We start from the raw sequence: 27,923 nt of genomic DNA, 5'->3' as shown, positions 1-27,923 counted from the left end.
TTTATTCATCTAAAATTTTCATCCTTGAATTTGTGCCCTACTTTTTAGGCCATGGTCCTGACACCCCAGGACCTTGATCAGAGCTTGGCCACCCTAGTTCTTTGTGTGCAGACTACGTAGATTCTCACGCACTATCTGGGACAAGGAAGTTCATTTACTACCTAGGAAAGCAGTGGAAGAATAATAATGGCCTTTAAAAAAATTCTTACAGAGGAAATAGTTGACAATCAGATAATGAATGTGAAGCTCAAATTTCCTTGTAATGGGAAGAATCCTCATAAGAGGTTTTCTTGGTTATATCAATGAATCGAAATGTTTTATGATGTATTTAAGACATCAAAGTTTCATTACTATCTGGGAAGAAACATTAATTTTGATTCTCTTTCCCTCACTTCTGACATTAGAATGAGTTTTAAAATGGGAACTTAAAGTGATGAAGGTTCTTTATCTGAGAGTAGTTGGCTATTTAAAAAAATAAAATAACTTATGAATATCTTCTTTGAGTCCAGCATGGATTCTATAGAAGTATCATGTTTTGTCAGGTGCATAATAGATGGGAAAGGCACAGCCAACTCAGCTAGCCATAAGAGTGGGGGAGCCAGTGTTGTGCATCTAGCAAAAGAAGTTAGTCCTTGTTTTCTCCTTTCTTCCTGTAGTTTTTTTAGATATTACCTGGATCCTGGAGATCCCCAAATCTGCACATGCAGACCTGTTCTCCTAGCATGCTTTTGCTCTGCACACCATCCTGAGTGCTTCCTCAGTAGCTACTGAATCTACCTCTAGTCATTGGTTGTGTGCTATGAGATAATACTGTGCTTAGCTCTAAGGTGTTAAAGTAAAACCGAAATGGACATGGTTTCCGTTATCTTAGAAATGGCAGGCCAGTGTGAGAGAGACATTGAAGTAACATACCAACCTGTCCAGCTAAGATCTCTTATTTCTTAGTTATGTCCTCTATGTTTCCGCAACCTCACCAAAAAGGCAGACGTCTCTGGACTTCTTTTGCCTGTCATCCTGGCTTATTATTGTCTTTCTACTCTTTTATGCCCTCTATCTACTCTCTTGTTCCTGTTAATTCATTTCTTAAGATGGTTCTCATATCTCATAAGTTTCTGTCCCTTCCTACTTTCGTCACCTTCATCTAGACCCTCTCATCATTTCAAAATGACATTGCTTAGAGCAGTCACATCTTTGGGGAACCAAGAAATAATGAAGAGGTGTGTGTGTGTGTGTGAATGTATATACATATCATTCCTTTTTCCTTTTCTCCTTTCTTTTCCTTTCTACTTTTTCATATTCTATTTTTTTCCTGTCCTGCATACTCATATTAAATCCCACACTGTCAATGACGCATTTCCTCATTTCTTCTTTATTTCCATTTCCCTGAACTTTTACAGCATTTTGTTCAATCTGTGTCACATATTTTAGCACTTAACCAAAACTGCTTTGTTTTGCTATTTCATATCTATATAGAATTTCTTTTATTACTTTATTAAGTTCCAAAATTTTTGAGTCCATGATATAGACATGTATTTATAGGATGATTTGTGTGAAGCCAGTAGTTGGTAGGTGCTCAGTAAAAGTTTTTGGAGTAATTGAATTAGATTTATAGTGCATGCATGAATATTTGAAGGGGCCTAATATGAATGAGGTTTCTTATATATTGAAGTGTATGTAGCTGTTTCCTGGTGATGAACACTTATTCCCATCTTGGGTGATTGCAGACATTCATTGCTTATTTTTTGAGCCTATTGTGTGAAAAAGATAATCCTCTCAATAAAGCATTTCAGCCAAATATTTATTAATCATTTTCAGGTATCTAGCACTTATTTAATATTTGGGATATGGGGAGATAGCTGAATTCACATACATCCAGTATATTGTACTGTTGCCTGTGTTCATTTAGCTTTTTTCTTTCCTGATATGGTATATTATTTTGCTTTTAGGATAAGAACAAGAAACTTCGTCCCCTGTATGACATTCCCTACATGTTTGAAGCCCGGGAATTTCTTCGGAAAAAACTCATCGGGAAGAAGGTAAGAATGACTGAAACATATTTGCAAGTGATTGTACTTAATCTACCCTTTGGATGTGATTATTTTAAGTTGAGTCCTTTTCATTCCCTTCACCAACAGATGATACTCCTCCACCAAGTCAAGTGGAATTTGTTTGATATGAAGGGAGGCGTGTCTGTGTCAGGAAGTGGTATTCCTTGGGAGAGGTTTAAAATTGGGGCCCTGACCACAGTTTGATTGCCAGTGCTCTCATGGCAGGTTCCAGGCTCAATTCCAGTTTCAATAATTGCGTATTGCCCTGCACTCCATTCCCTTGGCTCTCTTGTTCTCTCCAGCCACCTCCATTTAAAGTCTGGGCTGTGAGATTTACCAGCGAGGGGAAGTTGCTTCTTTTTTGTGTTTCTGTCACTTCCAAGGGGTAGGTTGGCTGTAGAGGAGGGGAAGCCAGGGTCTCTGTGACTAGGAACATGCTTAGTGAAGTGCACTGTGTCATGAATGCTGACTCTATCTGGCTCATAAAACTTTCTATAGCTTCTCTTACAGGTGCTGCAGAACACTTCAGTGGGAAAGGAGTGTGTGGTTTACTAATAGTTCCTATGCAGTTTTTCCTATAGCACATTAACTTTTTAGTCTATGTCACCAGCTTGGAGACCCTAGAGTACATTTCCTTGTATTCTCGTTTAGAGTAAAATGTTCTTTGTATTATGAATACAGTTAGCTTTTGAGCGTTCCCTTGTTTTTCCTGTCATCTCTACTCCAGAAGTCCTGGATGAACAAAGAAAATAAAGGGTAGTTCCTTTGGTAAGTGAGGAAGTCTGTACAGGGAGGCTTGTGTTTTCCTGACTTTGCTTCAGGGATTCTAGGAAAAATACTGTATTTTGGGTAGATTTTTATTATCTCTTCAGAAAGTTAAAGCCAATCATATTTTAAATTATTTTTAGTTGTAGATGGACACACTACCTTTATTTTATTTATTCATTTTTATGTGGCGCTGAGGATTGAACCCAGTGCCTCATGTGTGCTAGGCAAGTGCTTTACTTACTGAGCCCCAGCCCCAGCCTCAGCCCCACTAATCAGTTTTTTGTCTGACATAAAACTTTAAAGCCATATTAACATTCTTTATTTAAACTATCGGTGTTGTGATGGGTTTGATAAAGCTCTTGCTTTTGAACTAATGTCAAAATAGTATACCATAAATAGAAATATAACCAGTTTTTTATATACTGTTGTTAGTAGGATGATAAATTGTATCAAGAGATTTTGAAGTCTGATATGAGGAAATTACTAATTTCCAGATAGAAAAACCAAAGTAGATTCCCTAAAATGAGTATTAAATCTTCTCAGGTTTCTTCAGAGAATAGATTCATTCGTTATTGTGTAAAGCTTGACAGAATGCTATATTCATTCATGAAGTATAGTGGGAATGATGGCTTGAAGTGTCTTTCAATTTCTAGATCTCCTGTTATCTGATGTAATGTCTCACATCTCTGTTTTACCCAGCTGATGTCATATTACTCATTTACTGGCTCATAAACAATTGTGTGGAATTCCCTTACCAGTGAGAATTTCTAAGGAAACTCATCCAGAGCCACATGGAAAGGAGTGGCAACACTTCGGTTCAGGTGCGCCAGTCGTTTGCCTGTATTATGGTGCCCACCTGGTTTCTTTGACTATTACCCTACCCTGATTCTCTTTCTTCCCTGGGAATATAGGTCACTGCTTATTTCAGCCACTGCTGAATGGTCCTGGAAGGTTAGTTCAGGGCTCTGCTCTCAAGGACTGTGTACCAGGCTGCTGTAAAGTCCTCCATCAAAGAATTATAGGACTGACCTCAAGTGTCAGATATGATGTCAATTCTCAAGCAATTAGGTGCTTTGTTATGGGAGAAGCCTTGTTTACTGGTTCCTGTGCAACCGAGTTGATTGGATTCTATTTGTGCTGAGCCCAAGTTTTGTCCCCCATGGTGACATTGTATAAATGATGAATACTGTATCCCTGTGTAGGGAGTTGGATGCAGCTCAGCTCTGCTGGGCTGGAACATTCCTGATGCAAACTCCTTTTCCTCACTCACCACCTGAAACCACTTGCCTGTCTTCTGGGCCTGTCAGTTCCGACAGTGAACACCCATGTGCTCTGGCGTCTGGGAGCAGGCAGGGCAGTTGCTGCCTGGGGTCGGGGGGGTGGCTAGCACATCATTGCACATTTCTGCCAATTCCCTTCAGACCTCTGCAGCTGTTCAGCATGGCACATGGTGATTAAGAGCCACCGTGAGGGAGCATGTGTGCCTATGTGCACGAAAGCTGATTAGGGCAGCCTGTCACAGCTCAAGGAAGATGTGGAGGTAAAATCATCTTCTCTGCCTAGTCCTTCCCAGAGAGTCCATACTGCGGCAGTTTTGAGAGTTGTATACAATGTGGAGAAAGAAGAGAGAAGGTAAACTGCTGAGGTGCTTTGTTGTCTTTGAAGGTCTCCATTCCAGCTGTGGAAATTCACATTGATTTACTCCTCAGATTAAATTTCTGGACATGTATCATAATTAAAGTAAACATGTTGCTCTTGGAGCCTTGGTTTTTGTCATTTGTGAACTAGGAGTACAGTTTGCCTTCCCCTATCTTGAAGTTGTGCAGGATTGATAGTAGTCTTTCATGTTTGTTCAGATGCCAGGAAGGCATGTGGTTTGGTGTTGCTTAATAATACAATTTATGTATGGAATCTAGCATACCCTACTTTTTTTGATTTATTCCTGGCTAAGAGGTAAAGAAAAATAAGTCAGCGTGCAGCTGGTATCATAACTGCAGTACTTTTCCATGGTTTTCACTGTTGCTTCTGTTGACCTGCCTACCTTTTCAACCCATTGCATGGATTTGGATGGTTTCTGGTTAGATGTGGAATCGGGTTCAGCTTCCCCAAAATGTCTGTTTGTGCTAAAGGGTGTGTGTGTGTTTAGTCAGGTGTGGTGGCACATTCCTGTAATCTCAGCAACTCTTGGAGGCTGAGGCAGGAGGATGCTAAGTTCAATGTCAACCTCAGTAACTTAGGGAGACCCTGAGCAACTTAGCAAGACTCTACCTCAAAATAAAAAAAATAAAAAAGGGCTAGGTATGTAGCTCAGTGGTAAAGCACATCTGGTTTCAGTTCCTAGTACCAAAAATTAAAATTAAAATAGAGTGTATGTGTTTTTTTCAAATTAGGAAGTAGTAGATAACATGTGCATCCTCACCCTACCCATACTGTTTACCATTTGCCATGCTTTTCTCTAAAATCTTGACTAAAGTATATTCATGGTAAATAACTTCTTTGCTAAGTCTTCAGGGCTTTATCATGAAATGGAATTTGTGAGAACTTCAACACATCTTAGTTTTCCAGAATGATGTCCTTGGTTTGTGAATAAGATAGTGAGATTGGTATCATCCTTAAAGAACCAGGGCTACTGCCCTCTTCTCACAGCAGAAGTACTTTCTTCCTGTGTGTGTATATGTGTATATTTTCCTTAATATTTAGAGATCAGTGCATGGAAAGCAAGAGTTTGCATGTTGTAGTTATTTTGTTTTTGGTAGAACAGGATAGTCACTGAGATCTTTATTGGGGATCTCCCCCTAGCTCCAAAGAATATGAAGTCAAATCTCTGTATATTTTTCCATGTAATTCAGCATTTACAAGTGACATATGAATCATTCCTATAACTCCTGTCCCTTAATTACAGAATTTCTATCACCATGGGAACCATTGTGTTCAAAGTTAGAACTTGCTTCAACAATTGGAGGGTCAGAAATGGTGGAAGAGAAGGAATTGCAAGAAGCCAGAGTGCACTGACACGAAGCCAGCAGGAGACTGATGCTCACTGCAGGCTGGCCTGTCCAGCATATGCCCCCAAGCATATGCTTTCTCCCTTAATGTTTTGATTCCGCCCCCCATTCCTTTGAATAAGCAAATCTGGGGGATGTGGCTCTTGTGTACACTAGTGGCTGCCTTTGTACGGTTTGCAAGCCAGTAAAATTTTTTCTGTGAACTAGTCTGGCTCTTCTTTAAAAAGGGGGCTGAACATTAGGCATTTTTCTTGATAAAGGCAGGTATTGGGGAAGTTATGGGGGTATAAATAATTTACCGAGAGTCATTTCATGTATAGATTATTTTAGATTATCACTATTATTATTTTTCCCCCAAATCTGTCTTTTCTGAGGTAGATACTCTTGGGGTGTGGAGCTGAGAAAGATGTTCATGCGTGGCAGACTTCCATGATTGTGTTTCAGATGTCTGGGTCTACTCCAGTGTTCTGGGAGTTACATTGTTGTCTCAGACATCTCTATAACTCCTCTAGTTTTGCTATCTATACAGTCATTCTTTGGTATCCACAGGGTATTTTTTTTCTGACCCTATGGGCACCCAAATCCCTGGATGTTCACGTTCTTTGTATAAAATTATGTACTATTTGAGTGTAACCTATTCATATACTCCCATGTACCTTCAGTTGTCTCTGAATTACTTATGGTGCCAAATACAATGTAAATGTTTTATAAATAGCTGTTATGCTACATTATTGAAGTAATTATGGAAGGAAAGAAGTCTTTACATGTTCAGTACAAATGCAATACTTTTATCATGTCTTTTTGATCCTTGGTTAGTAGAATCCATGGATGTGGGTATGTAGGGCCCCTGTGAGTCAGTGATTCGTGCCGTTGCTCTTCTCTGCCTTGTATCTTTTATGGCCGGAACTCCTGTAGTTTTCTTATGTTTTTTTCCCATAGTCACTCTTTCCATTCTAGTTCTTTGTCCTTCTGCAGCTGATGGGAGCTTTGCCAGTGCCCTTCACATTATATTCCTTCTTTGCCTGGTAATTTTGACTTCTGTTCCTTCTAGTGGCCACAAAAGGTCCAGCATAAAGTAACCACTGCCCATCTCTTCTGTTGCTCTCCCTGTGATCATCTCTCTGCCTCTCTTAGGTTTTTGGAATATATCATGTTCCTTTTCACCTTAGGGCTTTTGTACATGCAATTCCTTCTGCTTGGATTGATCTCTTATTTTTCTCATTTCCCTCCCTGTTTACTTTCTGCTTATCCTTCAGAATCAAGTTAAGTGTGACTTCCTGGAGGAAATCTTCCTCAGCCCTTCCCCACCTTCTAATAATTTACCCTCCCCAAGTGTTCCATAATTTGTGATAATACATGTTAGAGTCTATGTGGAGTGAGGTGCAGTGGTGCATGCTTGTAATCCCAGTGGCTCTGGAGATGGAGGCAGGAAGATCATGAGTTCAGTGCCAGCCTCTGCAACTTAGCGAGGCCCTAAGCAACTTAGCGAGACCCTGTCTTTAAATAAAATATAAAAAAAGGACTAGGGATGTGATTAAACACCTTTGGGTCAATCCCCATTACCTGCCCCCCCACATCCCAAAAAAGAAAAGAGTCTGTGGAAATAGCCCTCTTTCTTATTAGATTTATTTTGGTATGCCGATGAGGGCCCACATCTACAACTCACTATCTCAGTGCCCAATATAGTTTGTGGAACATAGTAGGTATTTAATGAATTTTTTGAAGTAGGACTCATCTGATGTGTTGGGGGTTAGCCATATCTGTATAAATATGAGTAAAATTGCCTCCTTATTTCAGTAACTCCAAATCAGTGTGGAAATAGTTAATATCAATCCTATGTTGTGATATCTCTGTTTTGGGGTAATGGACTTCCATGAGCTAAGTTGGCAACTGAACTATTATTTATAGCTTTCTTTCTATTAGATAAAAATGTTTAAATGTTTTTAAACATTTTAGGAGATGTTACTCCTTTTTAATTTGGTGGCTACCTTTATCTGATTTAATCATTAAATTTGTTCTGTGAATTAGACTACTTTTTTAAGTAGTCTAATTTATACATCGTCCATCCTATCTTGAAAAGACTATAGCTGCCATGTATTGAGTTCTCTCCTCCATGGTAAACACTGGACTTGAAGAATGTTGGTTTCACCTTTAAATTTTACCTATGTTCTGCAAAATGTATACATTGCTCCCATTTTATAGGCAAAGAAATTGAAACCTATAGAAAGTGTTTTGCTCAGATACCACTGCTTTTAATTGCTGTGCTAAATTAAAGGCCATCTAGAAATGTCTGCTTCCCTGCTGTATATACTGACTCAAATGTTGATAGGGTCTTCGCACTTTTGGGGGGAAAATGTCAGTTCCTATATATAACATACACTTTACATGCTATAAGAAGTTAGTTCTGCTGCTGCCTCATCCTAGTCTATAGCTTTTAGGAGGTGGTGGTGGCACCATATATCAGCCTTCTGAGAGCTTTCAACCCTCTAGACATGATCTCATTAGTCTTTGAGATGTCCCTGTGAAGGGGTGTTCATCTAATTGTTCTTCATAGAACCAGTGTCAGATTACATGTTCTTCATGTATGCTGACACTGGAAGGTCAAAGGCAACATGGCAAAGCCAGTGATGATCCTTGATTTCCTTTTCTTCTCAATCTCTTGGCATAATGGCAACTTCAGGAAGTGTCTGGAAGAAAGGAAGGAACCCATTACCCCTTGACCCAGAACCAGGGAGAGAGTGAGGAACAATCTATTTCTTGCTCCCTGAGCAAGGACAGATCTCTGAAGGTGTCAGAAGTCCTGGTCCCTAGGAGGGGCTGTGGTTCACTTAGCTACTGCAGTTCCTCAAGAGAAGAGTGTCTTACTGAGGAGAGACCCCTTGCCTTCTCCCAGGCTGCCTACCAGGGTTGGCCTTTTCCTCCAAAAAACAGTTAAGTGCTATCTGTTGCAGGGTGTTACCTAATCAGCTGTGCTAAGTACAGAACTAGCTGTCTGGGAATTCTTGTTCTTAATTACCTCTGATGCATTTTAGTTTGGGTTTTATAAACATTTCTTTTGTCATCTCCACATTTTTCACTTCATATTAATTTGATTCATTCACGCTATGGAAAAGTCCTTTACATTAATGATCAAAACAGGCCCTAAGGTTGTGAATGCATTGTGATTTAAATTGACAGGTTTATATGAGGTTGCTTGTCCTTGCCTTCCAGTGCCAGCTGTTACCATCAATGTGGCTGTAAATTTTTGAACAAATGACTGGAGATATTCACCAAATTAAGAGATGCTTCGAATGACTTGGAATTTCTGTCTGTGCCTTTTCCTACTGGGAGTTCTCCCACTTGACGTGGTGGGTGCATGTGAGAATGTGTTGGCCACCAGGGTTTGTTTTAGATGCCCTTTAGCCATTGCATTTTAGGAATGATCCTAGTCTCACCCCTTGAGCCATTAACTACCTTGTCTGGTGACAGATAATTAACAAATGACTGGAATTGCCTGCTTCTGAAAACGCAGCAAGGTAGCTCTCTTCCTGCTGCCACCTAAATGCTCTTTCTGATAATGAGTTCTTCTTTTTCTTTCTTCCTTTTTTTTTTTTTTTTTTGGTCTGCAGACTATGAAAAGTACTTCTGCACTTTGGGGGCCAACAGGGTGTTGAGCTGAGTACACAGCTCTTTGGTGAAGTATACTTTTTGTATGATCTATATTGTAATATCCTCTTCAGAAAGCATTAAGTTAAATGAAGAAACTAGAATTTTCAACTGCATTCCTGGAAATTTCTTCTTTATACTCACCTGTGGGAAATGATTTCTTATCTACCAGAATCCTCGAGGTTCTCAAATCTCTAGGTAATACTCTTATATTACTTTGCTTATTATTAAAGACTTTCTTCCTTAGACTCCCCAGTTGCTTGTAGTTTTCTGGTGAATGTTCTTACATTTGTAACGATTTGTGGTCAGCTTGTCTTCAGCCACCCACTCCTGATCTTTCCTGCTAGCATTCTGAAATGTCGTCCTTGGAACTGGAACTTTCCATGCTTATTCTCTGCAAATCGAGATTTTATTTTAGGGGGAGATTTGTGCTGAATCAGCTCAGCTGTGTTTGGGGGTAGGGAGAGGACAGGCTTTTTTTCCCCACTTTAAAAATAACCCTTATGTGCCAAAAACCCTATAAAATGTGCTGAATTGCAAATCTTCCAACTTCCTATACCTCTTGGTTTACAGAGAATAGATTCTTTTGAGCTTGACCTGGATGATAGTGTGCAGAATGTCTTAATGTTGGGGAACAGTGTAAAGTGAGATTGGGTCCAGATGTGTGTGTTTGCGAAGGAAACCTGGCTCTTGCTGTCTTTTCTCAACATTTTTTTCTGTAACAGTTTCATATACTTATAAGGGTCCATGTAAAGACATATATATATGTTTTCTAATGGAAAATTTTTTTTCCTGTGTATTTGTTAAGCAACACATTGTTCAGAAATAGTTTTATTTGAAAGCAGAAACTTTCCAGGGTTTCTTTCAGTGTCCCCTCTTTTTATGTTCTATTCTGCAGAGTTAGATCAATCTTCAGGTTGCTTGAATATGCCTTTCACAAGGTTGTGAATAATTTGTGCATGTGTAGAAAGGTAGAAACTGTCTGGTTCTAGCATAAGGTTCTGTTGACTCTGTTGCCAGGTGATGGAAGTGATATTTTAGAGCTTCATCTCTGTAAATGTAGTTGTACATTAAAAATATGAGCTTCTTGTTTTAATGCATATAAAATTTGAGTGATATTCTTTGCTCTTATCTGAAACAAGTGCTTTTATTGATAACTAGAACTGCTTTATTTACTTTCACTTGTATAGTAATTTTTTTTTCCTGGCAAATATTTAGCTCTTTCTAAAGTGCAACAGTTATGTCCCATACTTGTTGCTGCTTGAAGGGTCCTTTCCCGATGTTTTCATGATGGTATGTGTAGTGGGTTGAATGGTTTCCCCCACAATTCCCATCTATCTGTAACCTTAGAGTGCAACACCATTAGAAATAGACTTTGCAGATATGATTAAGTTCAAATTAAGTCACACTGGATTAGACTTGTTCCTTGTAAGAAGAGATTGGGTCACTGGGGGAGGAAGGCCATGTGGCAGTGGAGTTGGAGATTGTAGTGATTCAGCAGTGAGCCAGGGAATGCCAACAATTTCCTAAAGGCACCAGAAAGTAGGAAGATACAAGAAAAGATACTTCCCTAAGACTCTTCGTATAGGGTTTTCTGTGATGCAGTAATTGGTAAATTCTTTGTATCACCCATCCAAACAATGAAAAGTAGGATGAGAGCAAAGTAATTTACTTAAGAAACAAAAATAAAGCAGATCTCTTATAGGAGAGGGGTCCCAAGAGACAGTTGCCACTAAGTTACTACCATCTAGGGGTTTATATAGTGTTGCTAGAAATGACCTTTAAAGCTATTGGCTATGACTTTTGGGAGGGGAGTCCCTAAATCAAATCAAATCATAGCATTCTGTGCTGTGGGCTCCTTTTCCAATCCCCATGTTGATCACATGTGCTGATCACCTGCTACTTCTCCCCAGGCACTGTTCAGGGTGCCAATACATACCTTCAGGCTCCAGTGAAGGCACTGATCATGAGCTGCTTGGCTCATCAGACACTTTGTAAATGAAGTTGGTCTTGCCCCAGGGTAAGAACTGAGAATCTGCTGTTTAGCAGGTCCCTGCTCTAACTGCCTATCATATCTCTGGCTCCTGCTCTCAATTTCACATTGAAGCTTCCAGAAGGTTAAGAGAGTAAGTTTCTGGTTTTGTTTTTAATTTTTCAGTTGTAGATAGTCACAATACCTTTATTTTATTTATTTCTGTGGTGCTGAGGATCAAACCCAGTTCCTCTCACATGCTAGGCAAGTGCTCTACACTGAGCTACAACACCAGCCCTAAGTTTCGGTTGTTTTAAACCAACCTGAGTGTGTGGTGCTTTGTTAAGGCAGCCCTAGGAAGCTAATACAGTAGGAAAGCAACTTAGTATCTTTTATCTGGCCACCTGTCTCTTGTCCAGACTTCTCCTTTCTGGGTTTTTACTTGGGTAATGAGCACCCTGATGTCAGGTTTCTTTCACCATTGACCCCTGCCTGTGTTGTCTTGCTCCCTTTATTTGTGTTTATTTTTTGTTATTGCTCTTCCTGGGCAGTAAGACCTCCCCTGCTTCAGTCCCCCTGATGTTTTGGTGTTGAGATGGTTTCTGGTTTTGTCAGCAGGCTCACCTTCTGATCCCTATCGTCATGTCTCTCCTTTGAAGAATGTGCTAATGTCCACTTCAGAAGGCTGCCTGTCTGTGGCCATCCTAGTCTCAGGGCCTCCATTTCTTCTACTTTGATAATTAACAGCATTTTGAAATATGACACACCCTGAGAGAATCATTCCTGGCAGTAGCTCTTGATGAGCCAGGCTCATCCCATTCAGGGTTATAATGAGAGCATTAGGAATAATTAGCAAAAAGCATGAGTTATATGGAGCTATGCGGGAATTCTCTTCTGTAACCCTAGGAATCCAAGGTTTTATCTTCAATCTGGCCCTTTTAGACAAGTCCCCCCCAACCCCCAAACCAGGAATTCCCACCTCTCTGGCTTAGCAGGTGGGTTGACCTGAGCTGGGTTGAGCTGATGAGCCAGTAATCCTCTGAAAGTGAAGGTTGATAGTAGGTATGTTTGTCTTCTTTTAGGAGTTAGCCCTTGGAGCTTTGGTCATGCTTACATAACATGTTAAGAAGTAGCCTAATGAAATCAATTCAGTCTTACTGTTCATTCAGCAAGTATTTTTTGAGCTACTATTCTGAATGACTACTCTATGCCAAACCTTGTTCTAGGCATCAAGGATAGACCCTTACAAACATGTCTTTTCATGGAACTAATATTTTAGAAGAGGCCAGTATGGTTGCTGGGTACTTTTTTGGAGGTTAAATAAAAATAAAGTATCATCTCTTAAGTTGTTTATAGTCTAACTGGGACAAGATGACATCAATGTGTGAGAAGTTGAATAAGAATAGATTTGAATAAATGGTAAGATAAGATAAAAGTGTCTCTCGGCAATATTTGATAAATATTAATGTAGATTGTACAGATCCTGGTTATCAACCACAGATAGGAGAGGTCTCACCTGCTGGGTGATCTTATATACTTAATGGCCTCAGTTGCCACACATGCTGCTGACTCTTCCTTATGAATATTTCCGCTCCTACCTTCTTGTTCTGCCTGCAGATCTCTGTTTCCAGAGATTGCCTGATACCCAACTACAGATTCCAGTAAACAGCTGGCATCCCTTATATACTGTTATATATATATATACTGTATAAACTGTTAAGCACAATTCATAGTTTCCATATACTTTCCCTACCCACAAGCTGCTTTGGCTTTGTTGCTGTTTACCCGTCCATTGTCCTAAACCTTAGAATCAGCCGTCTCCTGGCCCATACTCCAGTCTTTTCTGTAACCAGATTTGTGTGGTTCTGCCTCAGTTGTGCCTCTTTTCATGGTTTGTCCAGTGAGCATCTTTTAGTCTCTTTGCTTCTGATTCCTCATTTTAATTATTATAACTCTGCCTTCACTTATTTCCCTAGTCCATGCCATCTTGCATACTGCTGTCACAATTGCTTTCTGCATGAATACTACTGGTATACCACCATCTCTGGTGGTACCTGATGGCTGCCAAAAAGATATAACTCCCTCAGTGAACTTAAAAGCAAAGTAAAGGAGCTGTATGTAGAATACTATAATTTCAAATGAGGATCCTGCTTCCAGGATCTACTACTCTTAATTCCTACTCTACTCTCTGTATATATCACAAGGACCTTCTCACTATTCCAGGGACATGCCCAGCCCTTTCATAATTTCTTGCCTTCACACTTGGTTTTCTGTCAAGAACCTCCTTCTATCTTGTATCCCTGGCTCCCCATGTAAATTGGGATGCTGTCCATCTTCCTGTAATACTTCTATTTCCGTTTTTGCAACAGTGGTTCCCAGTTCTGTCCTCTGTCCCCACCACTGCAGGGCAAACTGCCTGTCTTATCTGTTTATTTCCTTGCAGGTCCAGAACTGTGGCAGAAGCTGAGAATTCACTTAGGGTCCCACAATTCTTGACAAAAGAGTTGGATGTGTCCTGGCCCCTGAAGGTCTTCCAAAAGACCCAGAGTTTTGCATATGGAGAAAGGCTATAGGAAACTCATTGTGAATGCTGGGACAGTAGTTTCCTTGCCCCTTGCCTTTTAACATACCTCTCCTATTGGTGAACTTTGAGTCCTAATTCAAGGAGACCTTAGGCATTATACTGCCTAACTGCAGTACAATCAGTGCCTTAAAAAGAGGTGGAATAAATGTTTTTCTTGTGTTTTTCTATTTATGAATTTAAATCATTAACTCATCACTCCATCTGATTGGTGGCAGTGTGCCTAATGTCGTCAGTGCCCCATTGTTCAGCTGACATTTGAAGTCTTCAAGAGGCAATCTGAGCAGTCACTTCTTAGTGGTGATTAGGGGCTATTTCTGTGTCTTTTCCTCATAATTGAGAAAGTACAGCATTTGTAATTTGTTCTTCCTAAAAATGGCAGAAGGATATGCTTAACTACTTGTAGGCAGTAAGTTAATATTTTTGGCTTGGATTCCCCATTATTATTTTAAAGCTCTTGATGGACCTTGATTGGACCTTGCTGGTCCAGTCTTTCTGATTTGGCGTTCATGATGTTCCTGTTCCCCCACTGTAATTCACATGAATTAGAAGTAAACAAGTCAGTGACATGCTCCAGTTTGCCACTTCTCCAACGTATGGTGTGCCTTTTTGCTTGACAGGTTGCTGCTGAGCCTAGCCCCTGGAGCCTGTCACATTAAACTTTGATGCTTAGTAGAGTCCTGAGAAAGGAGTAGCCAGTTAAACACCTTTCCCCGCCAGGCCAGGTTTGCACTCCCTCTAAACCTCTAACCTCTTTTATTTAAAACACAACAGGAAAGGAAAAGGAAAAGGGAAATAAGAAAAGAGAGACAGGACGGGAGAATGAAACAGTGGGGACCTGGACTTTAAGTAGAGGTGAGCTAAACTTTTGGGTGAGATGGTACAATGTAGCTAGAGAACTGGGGAGCTTCTTCAGCTTTCTAGACGAGTCTCAGTAGCAGGGAGGAAAGCATCTTACATGATGGTCTGTGTGTGTTCATGAGGCCTCTGTTTCTCATTTGTGAAATGGGCATAGAGTTTTGATGGCTCAAATCCTTATTATAGGGGCTGGAGTTGTGTCTCTGTGGTGGAGCATTTGCCTGGCCTGTGTGAGACCCTAGGTTTGATACTCAGCACCACATATTAAATAAATAAATAAATAAATAAGTAAATAAATAATAGAAGATCCATTAACAACTAAAAAAAATATTTTAAAAACATCCTTGTAGGATGTTTTTAAAACATCCTTATAGGAAGGGAATTTAAGCATTCAGCTTCATTTACAATGCTTTTTGGACAGGGCAAAAATACATAGGGAACTGTTTTAAGTTCCTTAGTATGGAAATAGAAACTAGCACCTCAAATGCAAACCCCCAACCTGTCCATAATTGGTCAGGTCACATTAAAGCAAAGAGGTAAGACATTTCTGTGACCTCTGAGGTGGGAAGATAGGCATTTGAAGGTGTATATGTTAAAATTCTTACACTTGGAATGAATTAATTTCTTCCATTCTTCTTCCAAATTTATGAAAACTCAAAGGAATCTTTTTTCTGTCCTCTAAAAAGATGATCTTACTAAAGAATCTAGAATGACTCAGTCATCTGGGAATCTCTAATCAGATCCTAAATGTGTAGTTTTCCTAGGAGTGACCCTGGAGAAGGCTACCATAAAGGTGCCAGCAGATTACCTCACGGGATGGGCTGCAGCGGGAAGACTCCGGAGCTTGGGGCCCCAAACCCAGATTGCATTCACTTCACTCCATTTAAATTTTGACCCTTAGTAACTCCTCTTCTAACCAGGGGAGGGGTGGTGTCTCTGAGTATATACTCAGAAGTCCTGTTGTGAAAATTTTTTTCTTTCCCTATTTTATATTGATTGATTTACTTGATTCCTTTCCAATTCTGAAAGTTTATCTCTTCTTTTTTTGTCGCCCAAGATTTATTTTATTTTAAATATCAATGAATGGGATTACCTGATGTGTGTGAATAAGTGTCACACCCAGTTCTTGAGTTCTGTGAACCTTGGTTGATTCTTTGCTACAGGCCTGATGAATATGCTGTAATATAAATCTGTTACTTCAGTAGAGTAGCTTTCTATGTCTTCTACCATGCCTTCCACTCTCCACCCACCCCTAAAGCTAAGAGATTGACTTCCTTCTTTTTCCATGTCTGCTCATGGTACTGAGTTATGATCGAAGCCTATCTTTTATGTCTTTTTATGTGAAGTTTTAAACGGTTATGATTGGCGTTATAGTCCAGTTTATTTTTGGGCCAAGGTCCCCTTTTCTTCTTCTCTTTTGAATCTATGGCCTCAAATGATTTTCTCCCATTTGGGAGCCGGTATTTGTTTTCCTTAATCGTTCGTTGTTTCACTAAACTTTGAAATATGGCTTTAGGAATCAAAATCCATCCAAATGATTGACTCCTTGACTGCGGCCAGGCACTTTTTCACATTTTCCTCCGATTTCTCCCATTCCCGGTGGTGAAGGTTTCTTGCTGCCAGCAGTGTGGAAGAAAAGCAGCATGCAGTTTGAACTCCACAGCATGGGAGGGTATTTGAAGATGAAAGACAAAGATGAGTCCTGTTGCTGCTCTTCGGCATTTCTGGTGTGGTGGTAGTTAATCACAGCTTCCTAAGGGGAAAATTATAATAAGATCACTAAGTCAAGGTAAATTTATTTTGTCTCACCATTCAGGGACTGAAATGGTAGTAGCTTCATTTATCCCCCACTCTCTATGCACATACTTATTTCTTTTTCTCTCTAATTTTAGTTTCTTTTCTCCCCCTCTGTTTATCTTCCACTCCTTTCCCTCTGCCTTCCATTTTGCCATCTCCCTCCTCAGTGATTCTTGGACCTTCAGTATGAACAACGTCAAAATGCTAAACTCCAAAGAGCTCTCGTTTCCAGTACATACACTCCATCTGCCTTTATGTCTGACTTGGCTGCTGCTGTGGATCCCTGGGACCTTTCTGGCCTTAAGAAGAAAACAGTGATTTGCTAAATGCCATTTTTTCTTGTTTCCGTTCTTCCTCCCAGCAGCTTGAAGCCTGGTTCTCTACCAAAGTTGACAGAGCATTAGCTTCCCTCTGAACATGGTCTGCTTAGCTTGTTTGATGGTTCCAGTTTTTCCTTGGCTTTGGGGACTCTTGGATGAACACTCAGAATTTTCTAGGCTGCATAATATTGTGGTTGCTTTAAAACTCTTAGTGCTTTAACTGTCATTTCCTGCTTCTTTTGGAAAAGGGAAAACATGAACAAGGAAGAAGTTGTGGCAGTCATCCTGTTTAGTCTCAATTTGTCCTCCCTGAGGGAATCTAGCCGAAAGGCTGGGGCCAGGGTATGTGTGACCTGGTGGGTGCGCTGATGGTACATCGGCTTGGTGCTGCTCCCACGCACAAATTACGTGTTGGGTACTTGGACATAACCATTTGGATGATACTCGGACCTGCTTCAGAGTCTGTATGAAGTGTTTTTCTCTCATGACCCTCCTCCCTGTAATTCACATCTGGCTGCGAGCAGCCCTTCTTTGATGGGTTGTCAGCTGTGTACATGGGCTCCGTGGGTCGAGGTTGTTGGCTAGCAGCACAGGATTGATTTCTCTGTCCTCATTTCTTTTTTACTTGCAAAGATTGCTTATTGCACTGGCATGATTTCTGGCCAAAGTTTCTTTTGTCTTTTGGAGCCAAGGATCGAACCCAGGACTTCCCATATGCGAGGCAAGTGCTTTTCCACAGAGCTATATCCCAGCACTAAAGATTCTTTCCTTACGGAATTTTTTAAATTTAGTTTTTAAATAGCCAGGAATACATAATTTTTTAAAAAATTGTTTTATATAACATTACTTGTTCTTTACTTTTAAAAATAGATGTAGAAAGGATGTGTAGAAAAAAATAGATGTGTAGAAAGTACATATATGGATAAAGCAATGGTTCTCTTTTCTCCTAAAGACTTGCAAACTCAAATCAAGAAAGTAAATGGATTTGGTTGTTTTAATTGCTGAGACATTTTGAAGTCATTGACAGGAAAGCCAATATGGAAACAGGATTTTTTTTCCCCACAAATATTATATAAAACAGACATTTAAATTATTTCAGATATCTTTCATCTTTTTAACTAGAAAACAAGTAACATTGTTTCTCTCACAGTGTGTTATTCTCTTTTTATTTTAATTATTACTTCAAGTAGGTAATGCATTTACTTCTTTGAAATTCAAATAGAAATAGAGTATACAAGGTGTTTTATTCTGTGCCCTGCCCTTCACCAGGTCCAGTTTACTTCCCAGAGCAGCCAGGATTACCATTTCCTTGTTGACTCTTCCCAGACATATTTTAGGCCTACAGAGCTGGGTGGAGTGGTGTGGGTGGATGGGTCTTCTCCCTTTTCACGCATCATAGATGTAGTTAAAAATTTTGTACATATAACCAAAAATAGTATCTTTGCATTTGTGTTTCATTTCTCTGTGCTTGCAAGTACTAACGCATTATCATATTTGATCTGCATAATTTACTGAAAGCTTACTATTTTCCTACAGAATTTCAGTCTAGTTTTCTCTAGGGCTGTAATTTTCCGACTTGGAAATGGAATTATGAATTCTGCTAATACTGTGAAATACTGTCCACTCTATCCTTGCTTATAATATTGTATTTTGTTTTTGCCATTTTGTCATAAATAGTATTTATTGCCCACGCTATCAATCATAAAACAACACTTGTTTATCTGAAAAAAAGTGTTTTTGAAATGAAGAGGGATTGATAAAGGAAAAAGAAAATCTCTACTACCCAAGTGTAGCATCTGTTAATACTTGAGCTTATATTAGTCCAATTTTTTTTATGTATTTGGCTATTTGCATAATTTTCATGTTAGCTAGTAATTATATGGTACTTACTGTTTTGTAACCTTCAATGTGATAATTTCCCTATGTCATTAAATAGCCTTATACCTGAGATACTTTTATCATGTAATATAAAGTGAATGTTTAATTGATATTCTGTTGGTGGCAGTTTGTTGTGGTTTAGAGGGTGGGTTTAGAACTAAGTAGACAGGAGTTTGAGTCTCTGGGGCAGCATTACCTAACTCAGACCTGTTATGAGCATTAAATGAGGTAATATATGTATGGCACTTAGTGCATTGCTCGGCACATTGCAAGAGCTCAATCGATAACAGCAAAGTACTGAGTCAGGGCATAGGAAAATTAAGAACTAGTAGCAGTATGTAATATGACAAATAAAATGAACTTGATCTGTACTACATCCTGATAAATCAGAGTGAGCAAGAGAAAGGGAGAGGTACAATGAGCAAAGGAGGGAAGGGGAGATGTAGAGTGAGTACTTACGGAGAAGGTGGCTAGCAGTCCATAAGAGAACAGTCCATAGCTTGTCCTCCTTTTGATTCCCATGTGCTCAGTGACCAGGAGGAAATAGAGTGAACCTTGGGAAAGGGTCACTGGGAGAGAACTTATAAAATCTCCTTTCCTACTTTTCTGAGTTTCCTGGCACAGTCCTGGTAGAATCCCAGTAGGAACTGGCAGGACATCTGAGGAGAACATAATTACTGTACACAGAGGAAGCTAAAGAAAGGGCAAAGTGTGTCATACTTTGTATGTGTATACACATATATGTATGTATACATATACTTTGTATATACATATGCTGATAATTTTTTATACCCAGAGTTTCTTTGAGAGTCTCAAAATTACAGGTCAAAATTGAAGCTTCTCTGTCTCCTGAACTTACCCTTCTAATCACAACTGTTTGATCAGCAGGCAGGAACAAAAACTGCATGTCCTGCATGTCACATCTCCAAAGGTGAACGCTTAGTAAATCCAGCATTTCTATTTTTTTTAAAAATCATTTTGTCGTATTTATATTTTAAAGTTGCACTGTTAACTTGAAGTGCCATTGATGAATTCAGATATTAATTAAATTTGAAACTATATTATGAAGTCCATTATGTCTGATCACAAAGGTAGCATTTCTGATGATTTGTATTGTACAGTGAGGATTCCTTATTGCTCATATCATAGCCAACACTTAAGCAATGAAGGATTTACCCTGGTATTAAATATGGAGTAAGTCGAAACAAAATGTAGTAGACATTCTACTTTATTAAAAAATGTATGTGAACACTTTTTTTAAAAAGCGAAGTGGTTATGGAGATACAGTGCATACATTAAAGAGTATATTATTATACTCTCCTTTTTCCATAGTGTTACTTTTAGGCTTCCATTGATAATAAATGGTCTCCCTTTTACAATTCAATGCATATTCACCAAATATTTAATTGAAATAAAAGTTCTATTCTCAGTAATATTGTTATTTATCTTCTCAAAAATTATCTGCCAGGTTTTTTTTGTTTTTTTTTTTTTTTATTCTTTACATAGACAGCTTCTTGTTTTTAGGTAAGTTTTGAGATTTTATTTTATTTTCCCTAAGTAAGCTAAATTCCCTGATGTGGATGAGATCTACCTTCTCTTCTTATCCACTGGAGACAGAATATGGTTTTATGACTATCTCTATGATTTTCCTTCTTGCTAGCTGAGTTCAGAACCCTTTCTTTTAAAGACAAACAATTTAGGTTTAGGATTCACTTTAGATTTATATCCTAAAATAAAATTCTGGTCTGTAGTCATTTTCAGTTTTCTAAAACACTTTATCTGTCCTTTTCACTCATCACTTTGGTAAAGGTGTAACCTTCCCAGTACTAAGAAGATAGAATTCCTTTGCAAATGCACATGTGAAAGTCCCCTTATCCATTTCCTCCCTTTTACTGCTTGCTTTAAAAGATAATTGGTAGCATTGTAGTATCATCATTTTTGCTACTTCTAACTATGTTTCCTTAGTTCTTGACTTTGGAAAGCTTTGCAAACGTCTGATCTAGATTTTGATCTTTCTTTGTGAATAATAACCCCATTGATTTCCATCTCTGGTTGTATATTTGCCAGACTTTGGTTCTGGTTTTCTTTTTTCTTTTTTTCTTTTTTTTTTTTTTTTAATGCTATATAGCTATAACAGTATTGCAAATTTGAAATAAGTAGGATCATGGGGACACTGAATAAGAATTAGTTGGTTGATTATAGCCTTTTGGAGATTTATGCCTAGGGAATCTGGTCTCTGCTTTTGTCAGTAATGCACTGGTTATTTTAGGAAAGACATTGCAACCATAAATCACATCTTAACTATGACGCTCTTTTGTGTTCCTTATGTGATTATTTTCTTTTCTAACTGTAAAAGCAATGCATTTTCTTCAGTAAGTTTGGCAAATAGAAAAAATGTAATTCAAATATTTAAATATTTTTTAACAGTTTGGCATATTTTCTTTTACTTACATATGTTTATATTTGAATACATTTCTGTCCTTTTTTGGTCAACAATAAGACCTGAGTATCTTGCCACATCATTAAGTGAACTTTTATGTATTAATTTTAATGGCTATATATCATTTATTCTGATTGTGTAATTTACTTTGCCATTGTATGTTCACCTTAACTTTCATGATATAATTTTATATTTTAATAAAATAGGCTGCACTGTATAAGTAAATTATCTATATTCACTGAGCTCTGCAAAACCAGACTTTTTATATCTGAGGCAGTGTAAGTTACCAGAGTAAAGGACAGTAAATCTTCTATGTCTGTTAATAATAGCATTCAGTAATTCCTTAGAAAGGATTGGTCCTTAAAGAAGCATAATAACTCCCCACACCCACCCCACTTTAGTCCTTTTTAATTTATGTAACATAAAGAGGCAACCTTCTCTGGTTGCTAGGATGTTGATTCTTTCATATTAAATCTTAATTTTATTCCTTTTATCTTAAATTTTACTTAACCACTTTTGTAAAATTTGTTCTAATTAGTTATACATGACAATAGAATGCATTTTTGACACATCAGACATAAATGGAGCATAACTTCTCATTCTTCTGGTTGTACATGATGTAGAACTACACTGGTCATGTAATTATATATATACATAGGGTAATAATGTCTGATTCATTCTTCTATCCTTCCTACCTCCTCCTCTCCCTTTACTCCCCTCTGTCTAATCTGAAGTACCTCTGTTCTTCCCTAAACCCTCCATCCCATTCTTAATTAGCATCTGCATATCAGAGAAAACATTTGGCCTTTGGTTCTTTGGGATTGACTTATAGCATGATATTCTCCAACTCCATCCATTTACCTGCAAATGCCATAATTTCATTCTTTTTTAAAGCTGAGTAATATTCCACTGTGTATATATACCACATTTTAAAAAATTCATTCATCTGTTGAAGAGCATCTAGGTTAGTTCCACAATTGAGCTATTGTGAATTGAGCTATTATAAGCATTGATGTGACTGTGTCACTGTAGTATGCTGATTTTAAGTCCTTTGGGTACAAATCAAGGAGTGGGATAACTAGGTCAAATGGTGATTCTGTTCCAAGTTTTCTGAGGAATCTCCATACTGCTTTCCATAATGGTTGCACCATTTTGCGATCCCACATCCTTGCCAACATTTATTGTTGCTTGTATTCTGGACATTTGCCATTTTGACTGGAGTGAGATAAAATCTTAGTATAAATTTGATTTGCATTTCTCTATTTGCTAGAGATGTTGAACATTTTTTCATAAGTTTTATTTCTTTTTCTGTGAAGTGTTTGTTCAGTTCCTTAACCCATTTTATTGATTGGGTTATTTGTTTGTTTTGGTGCTAAGTTTTTTTTAATTTATATCCTGGAGATTAATGCTCTCTCTGAGGTGTTTGTTATTTAACCACTTCTTAGTGATTGATTGCTACCCTTCCTTCATTCTCTTATTTAAAAACAATGTAGCAGCAAAACAGTCTCTTCTTTTGACCTTTGATTGCCTTTCCTGCAGATCATTGAGAGGTATACCTACAGGATGGGTAGTTTGGGGAGAGAATGAGTCAAATACAGAAGTTGGAGTTCTGGTTAGGTAGCCCTCTTAGAAGTTCCCCCTCAGCCATCTCTCTTATTTCTGTTTATTTTAAGGATAGTTTCTATAATGACTCAGACTTGGAAGACCCTTGGGTCAACCTTCCTAGACTGTAATTCTATCCAGTCATATAACAGACTTAACTTACTGAAATGATGCCAGTGCTTTCCCTTTTACTGTGCTTCCTGTTCTTGTGGTTCAGGTATTATTTGCTCTGATATTTAGAAATCTAGTCATATCTTATATTAATTAGACGTTTTAAATTTGGGAAAATCTGCATAACTGAATCCAAATCTCTTTTTTAGTGTGTGCTTGTTGTGAGTAATAATTGTGGTCCCTTTCATTCTCATTTAAGTCATTCATATTAATTTATCCTTTAATAGCTCAGTTAATGCATTCAGTAACTAGTTAGAAATTTAAATATTGATTATTTTAAAATTCATTTATATCCAGATGTATTTTCTTTTTTTACTCTTTGATAATCTAACCTAATTCCCATCATTTGACTTGGTATCTCTTGTGTTGCAGAAGACCCTATTGCATCATTTTCCAAAGAATTGCAAATTCTTTTTGACTCACTAATAACATTGTTGTTATAATCAATATTATTATTATGACTTCCCACTGCTCTCCAGCCAGTCATCCCTAAGAGCTAAAACAAAATTCACCCAGTGTTCAAAAGAAGCAAAACAGTAAGAGTGGCACAAGGTTCCCACTTAACATAAAGATTATTACTGATAAATTGTGGTGTTATTTCCAATTATATGCATTCTTTTCAGATTTGGGAGTTATTAGACCAATATCAGTTGATTATTTTCCATTTGTTCCAAATCACAGATTGTCCCAGACATTTCATTGAATGGTAACTTAAGTTTTATATTCTTAAGTTTATTGTGATGTTTATTCACAGAAATTATAGCAGATGTCCCAAAATGCTCATTTTATTAACTGTGACACCATTTCGATGGTTATTTATAATAATTTACTATGCAGATTGTATTTATAAGTGTATATTTGTATTGAGTATAACCATGGGTATGCATATTTGTTTGTCTTTTACACAGAAAATTAAAAGGTTATATTTCATCGACCTCTTTTGTTTCTTTCGACAGATAATTAATCTGAAATTTCGGAGTTGTTCCTTAAATTTATTTTACTGTTTTCTTTGTTTTAAGCAAATATGTATAGTTAGCATGTTTTGTTTATAGCTTTTGTAATAGGGCAAGTTTCTATTTTCTGCCTCCTGGTTACTCTGAAATGTACTCTGTCCTTGACTGGGCTGTTTTTTTTTTTTTTTTTTAGGTTGTTCTCGTTGCATTGTAATTATTTGACAAGTCTCTTGGGGTGGTTTGCACGAAGGTCTTGCCTGGTGATTGCAATGATTGGTTTTTTGCAGGTTCTACTTTTGTGTGGTCTTAGTTGTTGTGTCAAGGTATTTCTGGCATTTTCTTTTTGACTTTTAGAGCTGCTGGGAGTTTTGACTTTTTTCGTGTTTCACATAGAGTTGACTAAAATTCTCTGGTAATTCTTTTATTTATTTATTTATATATATTTATTTATATATATTAATTATATATATATGTGTGTGTATGTATATATGTTGTAGGTGGACACAGTAGTTTTATTTTATTTTTATGTGGTGCTGAGTATTGGACCCAGGACCTCACATGTGCTAGGAGAGCGCTGTACCACTGAGCCACAAGCCCAGCCCTCTCTGGTAAATTCTTGATTGGCAGAATGCTATTAAATATCATTATTGTTAGGTGTGGTGTCGCATGCCTGTAATCCCAGCAGCTCAGGAGGCTGAGGCAGGAGGATTGCAAGTTCAAAGCCAGCCTCAGCAACGTGGTGAGATCCTGCCTCAGAATGAAAAATAAAATGGACTGGGGATGTTGCTCAGTGATTAAACACCCCTGGGTTCAATCCCTGGTACCCTACTCCCCAAATCATCACTGCCTCCTTAGACTAGTCTTGTAACACCCAGGATAATAAATTTATAGCTCAAAATGTTACCTCAAGAGTAAACCAACTCTCCTATTCTTGAGATAAGTCAATATCTTAATATTGACTTTTCTTCTAGGCTAAAAGAGACTTTAATAGCTCAAGAATAAAAATTCTTTTCATATTAAGTTATGGAGTAGAGTTCACTGGTTCATTTGTTCATTCCTTTACTACTGTGCTATAGAATTTATCACTAATTCTCCCATTGGGAACTCTTAAGACATGGGGTCAGGAGAGGAATTGGGTGAGCTGGTCTGAGGAGCCCCTCATGTAGAAACTACCTTAGGCGACGCATCAGGGATCCTTGCTGTGTATTCCGAAGGTGTTTTTTTTAACGTGCCAAGCAACCAGGATACCAGGGTCTTTGAAACCTGAAGTGCAGTTTGATTCATGGTGAGTGAATGTGTACAGGGAAGCTCTGAAGGGATTGAGGGTAAAAGCCATGAAGATTGTCTTTTTTGACATATATCTGTATCATATGTACTTCCTACTGTTTATCTTGAGCAAATAAGTGCTGTGCACTAGTTTTCTTTTCTATGAAGTGCTGGTTGATTCCCTCATTCAAGAGAATGGCCTTTTTAAAATGGATTTGGCAGAAGTTCTCAGAAGTGGACAGATTAGGAGATTAAGTTATTTTATATTTTGTGAGTGTGTTGGTTAATGATAGCTCTTCTCTATATGCCATCAATTGCACTCAACTGATTCTTAACACATTTAATGTTATAAGATCTTATTAGAGTGGTTCTTAACACATTGTCTCATTACTACAATCTCAGAAGCACACCTTCACAGATAAACAAAATGTGTATATCTTTACAATATGTATATTCTGCCATAAAAAATAGTGAAGTCTATACTACAATACAGATGAATCTTAAAAACACTGTCCCAACTAAAGTTAGAAACAAAGACTACAAATTGTGTGATTCTCTTTGTATATGAAATATTCCAAATAGAGAAGTTCCACAGACTGACTCCTTTATGGAAACAGGACTCTTTTTGGGGGTTGGTGAAAGTGTTCCAGAATTAGATAATGATGATGATTGCAGTGTTGTGAATATTTTAAAAACCACTGAATTGTTAAAATTTAAAATGGTTTAAATAGTGAATTTTATGTTACATAAATTTTATCTCAAAAACTGTGCATGTTAGTTGGAGTGGTGGCTGAATTAAGTACTTGGCATTTTATCTGCTGTGTTCAATGGGCAAGTACCTGCATGTAGAGGGAGTTTTGTTATTAAGAGAAGCATGTTGCTTGTCCGTTGACTTCCTAATTTATGGAGAGTGTCTTGGGGAATCTCCTTCACATCCTCGTTATCTGTGGGAATCCAAGGGCCTTGGTTAATTCGTTAACCATTTCCAGTCTCTTTCATAATCTCTTAGACACTATCTTTAACCCAAACTGTATTGAAAATCTGCTCTCTTCCTTTTCAGACACTCAGTTCCTAGTTTGTTGACTAGGAGGAAATAACAAGCCTTATATTTTGAGATTCTCCAGTGTAAACAGTTATAAATGTCTGAATTAAAGTTCTACTAAAGGGAACAGTTTGTGGAGGCAGTTGACTGATACGCCAACCACATTCTTCCTCATATAATCTCTTCCCAGATTATCTTCTTCTGTGAGCTGGGGCTTTATCAGCAGGAGTTCATGACTCTTAATGCCACATCCAGTGCTTGCCTCTGCATTACATTAGAGTTAAAAAGGAAAACTCCATGGGTTGACATAGGTTTTATTGAGTGTACCTTGGTGATTTAAGGAGACAGAATGCATCCAATTTGTAGTGAGAAATGTAAGCTCCCTCTCTCCTCTACTAATGGGAAATAGGATCACAGGGCACAAGTGGAGGTAGAACAAAGCCCTTCAACCCTAGCAGCTCTTAGTCTTAGAATTAAAAAAAGGAACAGCTGGCTAGTCTGCTGCACATCTTTAGGTCTTAGTGAATGGTCAACTGGCAAGGCAATATTTTATGTCCTTCTTCCACTCTTCTCCAGTTCTTTGAAGTGCTATGGCTAGGTAGTATAAACAACAACCTGTAGTATCAGACTGTCAGTAATCAGCATGCCAAAATGCAGTTCCTTGTTACATGACAAGTGGGGAAAACATATGGCAGGCAGGTGGTGGTGGCAGGATCTTTATCAGCTCACAGTGAGATTGGCAGTTCATTTGCAGATAGTGATGCCCACCTGCCATGGCAGCAGTACACCACTGGGCACCCGGAAGCCCTCATGATCAGGTCCTTCTAACAGTGTGTAGCCTGTCCTGCATGATCCTACTGGCTGGCAGGTACTACTGAGCCAGCCACAATCATGACCTCATCGTGGGAACTACAGTGATGAAATAGATATTCCATGTTAAAGACTCTGATTGTGAGCAGGCCACTGATTTGTTTTGTTGTTTGTCTTGTTTTTTTTTTTTTAATTTTTTTAGATGTTGATAGACCTTTATTTTATTCGCTTACTTATATGTGGTGCTCGAACCCAGTGTCTCACACATGCTAGGCAAGTGTTATACCACTGAGCCACAACCCCAGCCCCTTGTTTTGTTTTTAAAGGTAGCTGTTTTTTTTGTATATTTACTTCAGCTTGCCCTATTTGTTTTTTTTTAAAGTTTATCGTATTTTTCGTAATCAAATGTGATTAAAATTTTTAAATGCTAGCAGAAATATACAATGTGAAAAATTAGGTATGCCCTATATTTGAACCTTCAAAGATGAGCCCTTCTAACAGTGTTGAGTATATTCCTCTAGTGTCTGTCCCTTAATTTCATCCTTCCAAATAGAATTATATGATACGTACCATTGTGCATTGACTTTTTGATATGAATCTCTCTCCATAGTTGTTTTCAACAGTTTCATTGTATTTGTTGAGAATTGCTGGTAATACCCTGTGAAAAAAATGGACAGGGTCTCTGCTAACTTGGAACTCTTGGGCTGGATCTCAACTTGTAATTTTACATTTTTGTTGAACTATTATCAGTGCAAAGGACACAGTAC

General features: G+C 38.1%; 1 protein-coding gene across 1 annotated transcript in view; it reads left to right on the top strand.

Annotated features, from left to right (window-relative positions):
* Positions 1 to 27,923, top strand: part of Snd1 (staphylococcal nuclease and tudor domain containing 1) — a 415,000-nt gene that overhangs the window by 149,308 nt on the left and 237,769 nt on the right. The window contains exon 11 of the mRNA XM_047560726.1: positions 1,947 to 2,036. Coding sequence (XP_047416682.1) covers positions 1,947 to 2,036 — 90 coding nt within the window. The remainder of the gene's footprint in view (positions 1 to 1,946; positions 2,037 to 27,923) is intronic.

Source organism: Sciurus carolinensis, chromosome 8, assembly GCF_902686445.1.
Source record: "Sciurus carolinensis chromosome 8, mSciCar1.2, whole genome shotgun sequence".
NCBI classification, from domain to species: domain Eukaryota; kingdom Metazoa; phylum Chordata; class Mammalia; order Rodentia; family Sciuridae; genus Sciurus; species Sciurus carolinensis.
This window is presented reverse-complemented; position numbering and strand designations above follow the sequence as displayed.